Below are 10472 nucleotides of genomic sequence, written 5' to 3' on the forward strand. Positions count from 1 at the left end.
GATACACACTTATTAACCAAGGAGAGCCAGCTGCCTGCTGTTATCATTAATTGCATCCGTCTAGTCCCAGATTTAAATAAAACCCCGATTAAAGTGATGCATTTGTCAAATGGAGAACAACTGGTTTCGAGGACCAGAGTTGAAATGACCCTGATCTAAACTTTTGTTCAAACAAATTTGCTATGCGACGCACGCCGACAAGCACAAAGGTAAACTTTGCCAACAAGTCCTGTTGCTATGCCAACAAGCGCGTTATCGTTATACGCACATACATACGTTCTTCTACTGACCAGTGGATTTGGTACATACATAATATGATCGGGGTGCAAACTCAGGTGAAAAAGGTAACAAAAATGCAACCCACCTCGCCATGCGGAAATGAATGACGAGGTACTACGTCCCATTCGGTCATAAATACTGGATGGAATACCTTTGCTACTGTAGGTGTGACGATGGTTGTTCCCTAACGGAATCCTTAACCATCCATCAACCTTGACCATTATGCGGATTAAATTAACAAAATGTCTAAATCTCCTTCACGTTCAACCACGACCTTCTCCTGGCCTTTGCCTACGCTGTGATTGGCTGACTAATTTCTGTTTTTTCAGTCTTAACTTGCACTGCAAAAAAACTACAAAATAGTACCAGAATAGCCCCAGTATATACATAATTACCACACTTATTTTAGCAAAACTCTACACCATGACTTAAAGTTGTTTTTGACAATAGTGGGGAAAAGTGTCACTGGCACATTCAGCAAGTTAAGACGTTGAATCAAATCTGTTTTGTCTTTAGGAGGAAATTAACAACTGTAAGGACGAATCATTAACTACTCTGGTTGAGGCTTGAAACCCCAAAGGCTGTTATGGGCTGTTGAGAGTGCTATGCACGGATGTCCTGAGATGTTGCGCCTCCAATTTATGTAATACTTGTACGACAACCCGACAAGCCTATTTGGGATTTTACATACAAATACTGCCATCTAGCGTAAACCCACTTATCCAATCAAATATTTCGCCAATACATCTAAATATTTTAAGAAATATGATAAGCTAGCGGCAATTTTGGAAGGCTACTTGGACATTTGATTTTGGAAATAACACACTGTATAGCCTACTTTCTTCCTCCGAAAGTAATCACACACTTTCGGGGGGGAGGGTTTCAATAATATTTACACGCCTCCCCTCCCCCTATGGTTCCCACAGAGACTAGCGTTTTGCCCGGCTGGCGATAGCCAGCTTCTTTCTGTGTCATGGTGTCATGCATTTGAGCTTTAAACGCGCTTTTACTTTTAATAATGCGGCGTTACATCCGTGCTCTCATCCTGTGCATGGTGTTCGCTGTGTTCTCGGCATTGTACGTGTATAGCAAACTATTTTACGCGGATCTCTCGGTCGGAGGAGGGGGTGGGAGGAATGTCCTCCAACGAGCCGCGGCCGCCCCAAACCCGAGGGACAGTGGACATGGAAGCAGGCGAGGGCCGGACAAGAAAGGCCCAGCCGATCAACACTGGTACAATAGGTGATATTTAGACATACATTAATATGATGTGTAAGTTAAGAATTCAAACCAAACAAAATAATAAGTTGGGCAAAAAAAAAACGTAATCTCCGAGCAGTGTATTGGAATGTTCACCACTGACAAATGATGATGATAATAATGCAGTCCCAGAAGTAAATAGCAAACGGCTATCTGGTCAAAAGCCTATGCGTTTTGCGTCAGGTTATTTGCAAATCACTGCCGCTACAAATGTATGGATACAAAGACCCATTGTAACTATTCCACTGCCTAACTTGTTGCATGTTATCATTAATGCCGGAGTGACAATGCACTGCTTGTTCCACTGCTTAGCTCAAACAACGCATTACTAACTGTTCTGCCTGCAAAAGATAAAGGCATAACATGTATTCAGAAATTGATTACATATATATATATATAGTGTTGGCTATTCTGTGTAATTCGATGTAGATTTAGTTTTACAAACATATCGTGGTTTAGTTAGATTGTCTTAATTGGTATTGAAAGACGGCCCAGCATAAAGCCCAATAATTACATATGTTAATAATTTTATTTATCAGTACTGTTTGAACAACTGTACTTACTGTTTAAGAGCATAGGCGGTGGTGTATTCAGCTGAAACAATACGTTTCAGTTATGTAATGAACATGTTTAATTAATGAAGTCAGACCAGCTGCAAACACAGCTTTGTTTGTTCTTACAACTGATCTGTTTTTCTCACCCTTTTGACAAGCCCTTTGACGTGAGTTTGACTACCCTACCAGTTTCAACAGATGTCTTTTTAAAACATGTTCCGGGTGGGGGGTCCTCATATCTTTGAATATTTGTTCATTCATTAAAACAACTGCAGCTGTTGAAATGTCAGGCAAATATCTGCCAGACAGCTTTGTCTGAAGTCTGATTGCTATTTGCTCAGCAACCTATTGTTGTATTCATTTAGCTACACCTGGATGTGCCATTAAAAAGCGAGTGTACAGTGGAGAAACTAGTGTGAATGTCAAACACGATTATCCGATTGGGTATCCCACTCACTCCTAAAACAAAGGTTTGAAATGAAGTGGTAACATAATGTATTTGTCAGTTGCACTCGAGGTCCAACTGAAGCTTAACTTCCGCTTCAAACCCAACCGGTCGATGGTGTAAACGTTCAGATGAGCGGGTGCTTTTGCCACTTGTCCACCATCAGAACTATTCCAACATGAGTTGTGAGGTAAACCTGGCGATTTTAAACAAGCCACAAGCTTCTATTTGACGTGTGTGTGTGTGTGTGTGTGTTCCCTTTCGATCTGCAGGTACATCATGAGGAAGGCGGAGGGTCATGCTGGCGTTGTGGGAGGGGCTGTACCTGAGCAGATGCACCTGGCTGTGGTGACATGTGGCCAGAGGCTGGAAGAGACTCTCACCATGCTGAAGTCCGCTGTGATGTTCAGCATCAAACCGCTCCGCCTGCACATCTTCGCCGATGACCAGCTGCATGCCAGCTTCATCCGTGTCGTGAGTACCGCCATGGCGCCGAGAGCAGCGAGCTGTGTGACTGGGGCAGATCATGTTGTAGTTATGTCGTTGTAACATGTTTTCTCATTGTAAACACGTTATAACTTTGTAGTGACTGGTAATAACACATGCAGTAATGCATAAGTAGTTTGCCACTCCATCACATGGCTTAATGAATGTGCTACGGTCAAGTCCATGAATGTAAATGTGCTGAATATTAACTTTTTTACATGATATCTGTTGTTTTTCCCTTTAAAATCACTGTGCAGTATTAACACAGACTTCGTTCAGTTAAATACTGAGGGCAGTACTGAACGGACAGTGAACTGTCATTGATTTAGGAATGTAAGATGATATTTTTAACAACAAACTGTTTCGCGTTCTGGCAAACATACAGCCCAACCAATTGTGCCCCATTGCTGTCTTCGTTATTCTCCCGTGTCCAGCTGGAGTCGTGGCCGGGGTCGTTGCGCCCCAGGTTCAGTTACTCTGTGTACCCCATCACCTTTCCTCGGCGGAACGCTGGGGAGTGGAAGAAGCTCTTCAAACTGTGCGCTTCCCAGAGACTCTTCCTCCCGGTGCGTTTATTTGTTCTGTACTGTCCTGACCCGTTGCCATGGCTGCAAAGTAGATGTTTTTCCCTAAAACCGCTCCAATGTTTTTGTTCGTGACCCCTTAGTTAAGTGACAAAAATGCATCACCGTCTACTTCACCAGGGCGAGCTCCTTTGTAAGATTCCATTTTCCGTGGGGCTGATGTGGGTAAGTGGATGGGCTGTAGTAATTGAGCTGGATAGCTCTCTGCTTTGCAGGCCAAACACATTCAGTGTGCCGTTTTCACGAGGTGGGCTAATGCACTCATTTTGTTTAGGAGAGAAACACGGATGGTTCTTAGACTTTTACTTTGGACGAACCCTCCACTGTATTTGTGTGTTTTTATATGAAGTTGAGTGAACCCTTTGTCTGTGCGAAAAGCCGTGGTACCAATCTCTCAAAGCACTTTTTGTGGAGTATTTACCTGACTGGGTCTCAGAAAAATATATTCCAAACATAATTATACAGCAGCTATTCAAGGTACGTGCTTTGTTGCTTCCAATGCTTGTTTGTGGCTGGGTTGGGGGCAGTGATGGAAGCATTTCTCTCTTTATTTCGATGTGCGGTGCGATCATAATATTTAGATATTTCTTCTCCTGACTCACCCCTCCCTGTGTGTTCCTATTACCGTCTCCCCCAGTTGATCCTGACTCACCCCTCCCTGTGTGTTCCTATTACCGTCTCCCCCAGTTGATCCTGACTCACCCCTCCCTGTGTGTTCCTTTTACAGTCTCCCTCAGTTGATCCTGACTCACCCCTCCCTGTGTGTTCCTTTTACAGTCTCCCTCAGTTGATCCTGACTCACCCCTCCCTGTGTGTTCCTTTTACAGTCTCCCTCAGTTGATCCTGACTCATCCCTCCCTGTGTGTTCCTTTTACAGTCTCCCCCAGTTGATCCTGACTCACCCCTCCCAGTGTGTTCCTATTACCATCTACCCCAGTTGATCCTGACTCACCCCTCCCTGTGTGTTCCTTTTACAGTCTCCCCCACTTGATCTTGACTCACCCCTCCCTGAGTGTTCCCATTTCCCCGTCTCCCCCAGTTGATCCTGACTCACCCCTCCCTGTGTGTTCCTTTTACAGTCTCCCTCAGTTGATCCTGACTCATCCCTCCCTGTGTGTTCCTTTTACAGTCTCCCCCAGTTGATCCTGACTCACCCCTCCCAGTGTGTTCCTATTACCATCTACCCCAGTTGATCCTGACTCACCCCTCCCTGTGTGTTCCTTTTACAGTCTCCCCCACTTGATCTTGACTCACCCCTCCCTGAGTGTTCCCATTTCCCCGTCTCCCCCAGTTGATCCTGACTCATCCCTCCCTGTGTGTTCCAATTTCCCCGTCTCCCCCAGTTGATCCTGACTCACCCCTCCCTGTGTATTCCTTTTTCCCCGTCTCCCCCAGTTGATCCTGACTCACCCCTCCCTGTGTATTCCTCTTTCCCCGTCTCCCCCAGCTGATCCTGAAGGAGCTGGACTCACTGGTCTATGTGGACTCGGACATCTTGTTCCTCCAGCCGGTGGACGCACTGTGGTCCCTGCTGGCTCACTTCAATGACACCCAGCTGGCCGCCATGGCGCCGGAGCACGAGGAACCGCGCATCGCCTGGTACAACCGCTTCGCCCGCCACCCCTACTACGGCCGGACTGGCGTCAACTCCGGGGTCATGCTGATGAATGTGACTCGCATCAGGGCCACCTACTTCAGGGTGAGTTAATTTTTTTACGAGTTTGATGTGAATACTTTTTGTTTAATTCTTGACCGATTATAGGCATTATTGTTGTATTGTGTGAACCTGTTAGAGTAGAAAGTAGATTATGTTGACCTGTTGACTTTATAGGCTGCCTTCGGAACTGCAATATAGACACTGGCCAGAAGAGTTCACCATTGCAATACAGCCTGTCTATAATGGAGTATCGCAATGCTCCATGTTCAGTCACATCCCTGGAATCCTTCTTCCTGGAACCTTTTTCTTTGTGTTTAGAATGACATGACATCACTGCATTTGTGTTTAGAATGACATGACATCACTGCATTTGTGTTTAGAATGACATGACATCACTGCATTTGTGTTTAGAATGACATGACATCACTGTATTTGTGTTTAGAATGACGAGACATCACTGCATTTGTGTTTAGAATGACATGACATCACTGCATTTGTGTTTAGAATGACATGACATCACTGTATTTGTGTTTAGAATGACATGACATCACTGTATTTGTGTTTAGAATGACATGACATCACTGTATTTGTGTTTAGAATGACATCACATCCTTGTGTTTGTGTTTAGAATATCTTTGCGTTTGTATTTAGAATTATGTGATATCTTTGTGTTTGTGTTTAGAATGACATGACGTCTGTTGGTCTGAGGTGGGAGGAGCTACTCATGCCCCTACTGCAGAAATATAAACTAAACATCACCTGGGGAGATCAGGACCTACTCAACATTATCTTTCACCACAACCCTGGTGAGACTCAACACACACTATCTGCTTTGGTACATCATACAACGTGGTCAGATTAATGTTCATTAATGCCACACCCCCATACACTGTAAGTAAACTAAGTCAAGGAGCTAGGACAACTTCAGAGAAACCCTTGCTGAAAGGTATATTTGAATTGTACCTCTCATGTAGGAATAAATGAATAAAAATAAAACTAATAGACATAATACAAGTCAAGTACTTACCCATTCATTAATTATATTTCTACGAATGTAATCCTGTCCAGTCAGTGATATCCAGACTTTGCCAAACCCCAGTCACAGGAAAAAAAGTTTTTTTTTTTTTTACTTGTGCAGCTCTAACCTGCCCCCCCCCCCCCACAGAGTGCCTGTTGGAGATACCGTGCCACTGGAACTATCGTCCTGACCACTGCATCTACGGCAGCAATTGTGTTTCGGCCGAGGAGGAAGGTGTCTTTGTCCTCCACGGGAACCGAGGCGTGTACCACGACCTCAAACAGCCGGCCTTCAGGGCGGTCTACGATGCTATACGCCAGGTAGGTCGAGCAGCAGAGACGTCTACCAGGCCTGGCGGAGGGTTCGCTTAATGATGTGGAATAGCCTGCCACAGACGTCATGCCTGCGGGACGTGTCACATCGGGGATTACTAACCAGGTGGTTGAAACCATGAATGCTGATTGGCTAAATGTGCAGTATATGAGATTAGTTCCACTGGTATAACAAGACAGATGTTGTTATCTTTGTAATTGTATTGGTAACAGCATTATAATCGCAATACAGGCATTCTAAGGTGTTCTGGTATATGCACCTTGCAGAAGAGCTGTATCTAGGCACTCTGTGTTGTGTCGTGCCGAAAAACTGCCCTAACTGCAGTACATTGGCTATTTACCACACCTCCCAACGCCTTATTCCTTTACTAAACCACAGGCAAATTAGAAGACTTGAAATTGTAATCCTTTATCACCTGTGAGTTCTGTAAGAGTACCTTCATTATTGAAGACCGTAGCTGGAATCGAACTGTGGTGCTAAAGTGTATTTTAACAACATGGCAGCTTTATCGCTCCACTTTTACAACCCCTCAGCATCTTCATTAACATTTTGATGTGAAAGTGAAAACATAGACTGTGGATGTCTTTGTTAGGGTTTATTTTCACTACCCATTCCGTTTGATCACACCATAAAAAGCATGCACGACGTGCATGCTAAGATGCTGAACCATGAATTGATTACAAGTCGCTCCAAATAAAAGCTTCTACTAAAGGAATCAAATAAGACGTGTATTGAACTTGGTCTAGGTAACCGTGTTGCATGTCTTCATCTGTGAATACGAAACGTGTGAGGCGATTGATAATGTGAATGTTCCTCTCAGTACTCGTTTGGGGAGGACCCCGTGGGCTCTCTGCTGATGCCACTGGAAGAGGAGCTCCTGAAGACCACCAGTACATACTGCAGTAAATCCCACGTTCTGTTTACGAAGAGACTGTCTCATAGCCTGGCCAACGTCAACAGAGATCCTAACAAGGGGCCGCCACACGGAGGGTAGCCTGGTTCCTGCTCGTCAGGGCGTTTTTTCCCCCAGACTTCCTCCTCTAGATGTTACCCATCCAATGAATTTAGTGTCTCCGTCACAGTGGGCGAAGCGTGAAGGGGATTCACCCTGGTGCGCAACAGCGCATGATGTTTGTCGGTGGGAAACTACGACGAGGGTTTCCCTTCGGACAGCTTCCAAATCCCATGATGGACTCCCGGGCCCTCGGGTCATCCTGAGGGCCGTCCGCGGTCAGACCCGTGGCTGGGAGAGGCCAAAATAGACATCAGTGGATAATGACTTTGAATGCAGATGACTTTGAACTGGCATCGACGCCAATCCATCTTCCTCATCCTTGTGTGGTGCTTCGTCATCTACGCGCCGTCAGCGATGTTTGGCACTTCCCATGCTGGAGGAGCACTGCTGTTATAGAGATGTGTGCCGTGTCTTAGATACTCATCCATATTGGAGAATTGTATTTTACAGCCGCAAAAACACTAAATCATAGATGGAGCAGTCGCAGTGAGCTTAATGGTACCACTCGTACTGAAAAACAACTACTCCAAGCATTCTGGGTAATGTTAGAAATGTTAAGGGGGGTCACGGACTAAGGGTTGGTCCTGTGGATTTGTAGATAAAACACGTTTTTAAATGCACTTTTTCCAGTGCTGGTCTTACCCCTTCACATTAAAAGGTCTGGAACGAATAGAAATGCAGCTAAGATTGGACACTGTACTGCTTTACATTCAACAGTCACATGTTTAATATCCAGGAGCATTCTTCCTATTGTTTAGGAGGACTATTGACCAGAAACTGTTACACAACAATCATCATATTCTGTGTTTCATGCATTTGATGAAATACAGTACCTCTGGAATTACTGATGCCATTTGTGTATTTGCACTAACAGTTTTTCTTTGTATATTTTATTTTTTATAAAATAATAGAATGTGATATTTTGGCTAGTTCTGTCCATGAAACATGCCAGAGAATTGTCTTGGTTAGAATATTGCAGAAAGAAAGAAAAAAAATCACAGTTTTTTAGTTTTCAATTGTTGGTGAAATATTGTTTGGTGTTGTACATATTACAAATAAGTGGTTGTTGATCGCTATTGCCAAAGTTATATTATTCGGAACCTTCTATGAACACCTACTCATGCTTTAGGTTCAGTTTCCATTATCAGTGTATTCGTCTCATGTCATTACACTGTGTTTGTCACATTGCCCTGTGTTCGTCTCATGTCATTACACTGTGTTTGTCACATTGCGCTGTGTTCGTCTCATGTCATTACACTGTGTTTGTCACATTGCCCTGTGTTCGTCTCATGTCATTACACTGTGTTTGTCACATTGCGCTGTGTTCGTCTCATGTCATTACACTGTGTTCGTCACATTGCGCTGTGTTCGTCTCATGTCATTACACTGTGTTCGTCACATTGCGCTGTGTTCGTCTCATGTCATTACACTGTGCTTTGTTTAACTTTGTGTGCATTTCTGTGCAAACTGATCACTGCAGTATATTTTATACATTAAAAGGTTGAATGCCGTTTTGGAAACTATTTCTTCCAAACTAATTTCTTCTAATGCTGTCTTTTTTAGCACATTCAGCTGTATGTTATTTGAGAGCTGGACAGACAAGAAGTGATCATTTATGAGCCACAGAAAACAGTTGCAGTGAGGAGAGTATCAGTCCCGGATGTTTTATATTTATCTACACATAATATCTATCTCAAGAAACAGAAATAGGTCTGGAACAACATGCATCAGCTAGATTAAATAAATTGAATAACTTAATTTCTCCAGATGGAACTTCAGTTGGGGTGAGTGGGGGAAAAAGATAAACCTACAGTATCAAACCGACACTCCCATGACAGTTACGAATGCTCCCAATGGCAACATCAGCATATCACATGTCTCTAGTGTAATGGCATGCTATTTCACATATCACATGTCTCTAGTGTAATGGCATGCTATTTCTATTGCAATCAATCTGTCATCTGTTCAGAGGGTGAAAATCAATAGCTGATATTCCTCCGAAGCCATTCTAATAACTCTTCTGAGTTAGTGCCAGTTCGGCAGTGGCCTGACCGGTGTCGTCATCGATTGAACAATATCTCCACATCAGCTCCAAGCAAACGACGGAACAAACTCTCACCGCCGACACAATTCATTTAGATTTTTATATTTTCCCCGATACGCGGCGTCTTTTAATTTATTCCTCAGGGGCCCGGGACTTGAGCTAGATTGATGGCGTGTTAACTACGGCCCTTCCCGCTGGATCAATGTTGACCACCTGGGGCCCTCGTGGCCCCGCCTCCGACCGGAGCTCCTCGTAAACTGAAACTGACGGACCAACGACAACACTCGTACAGGCTTTCTGGCGCTGTAAAGCATCGACAGGGGATGGTGTCATGGTGAGCAAGTACATCTGTGTGCCAAATGCCACCCTATTCCTTATGTAACATACTGCCCAATGTAGTGCACTTAGTAGGTAATATGATGCAGTTTGGAACACAGCTATTTGGGACATTGTTAGTGTGATTCATTTATCATCATATCTATAAGACATGATCAATTCATTTGATTGACCTTTGTGGTCAAGCCTACAAAATAATACTTATTCCCACGAGATGAAGACTACGTGAGAAGGGATTGAGCACCAGTTACATGGTGTTATGGTCCATCCAAAATAAAATATATTTATTTCCAGTGGCTGACAAGGTTACAAGCTTGTCTTGAGGAGGCCTTGTTATGCCTGAGGAGAGGTGTCGTTTTTTTCTGCGGCTACAGTAATGAATGTGTTAGGAAAAAAAAGGTGAAGCGCAGAGGAGCTGCGAGAAAGTGGAAGAGGCGAGGGAGTAGAGGGGCAGTAGAGAA

The 10472-nt window shown here is 44.0% G+C and overlaps 1 protein-coding gene across 5 annotated transcripts; it reads left to right on the forward strand.

Moving 5' to 3' along the window:
* The first annotated feature begins 123 nt into the window (after positions 1–123).
* LOC105024868 (glucoside xylosyltransferase 1) lies at positions 124–8818 on the forward strand. Of its 5 annotated transcripts, none has more exons than XM_020055999.2 (8): positions 124–209; positions 2811–3012; positions 3459–3590; positions 3729–3773; positions 5056–5307; positions 5948–6071; positions 6431–6603; positions 7437–8818. In XM_020055999.2, the coding sequence occupies exons 2-8, from the start codon at positions 2818–2820 to the stop codon at positions 7608–7610; spliced, it is 1095 nt and encodes a 364-aa protein (XP_019911558.2). In that variant the 5' UTR covers positions 124–209; positions 2811–2817; the 3' UTR covers positions 7611–8818. The 5 variants fall into 5 exon arrangements, with proteins under 5 accessions (XP_019911558.2, XP_010893425.2, XP_010893424.2 ...); XM_010895123.3 differs by lacking the exon at positions 124–209 and adding an exon at positions 1092–1512; XM_010895122.3 differs by lacking the exon at positions 124–209 and adding an exon at positions 1095–1521.
* The last annotated feature ends 1654 nt before the right edge of the window (positions 8819–10472 follow it).

The sequence above is a fragment of the Esox lucius genome, chromosome 18, assembly GCF_011004845.1.
Source record: "Esox lucius isolate fEsoLuc1 chromosome 18, fEsoLuc1.pri, whole genome shotgun sequence".
NCBI lineage: Eukaryota > Metazoa > Chordata > Actinopteri > Esociformes > Esocidae > Esox > Esox lucius.

Coding starts and splice junctions, on each gene's coding strand:
- LOC105024868 (XM_010895122.3), top strand. CDS start 1,298: ATGCGGCGTTACATCCGTGCTCTCATCCTGTGCATGGTGTTCGCTGTG. Junction 3,774..5,055: donor TTTCCGTGGGGCTGATGTGG/GTAAGTGGATGG, acceptor CGTCTCCCCCAG/CTGATCCTGAAGGAGCTGGA. Junction 5,308..5,947: donor TCAGGGCCACCTACTTCAGG/GTGAGTTAATTT, acceptor GTTTGTGTTTAG/AATGACATGACGTCTGTTGG.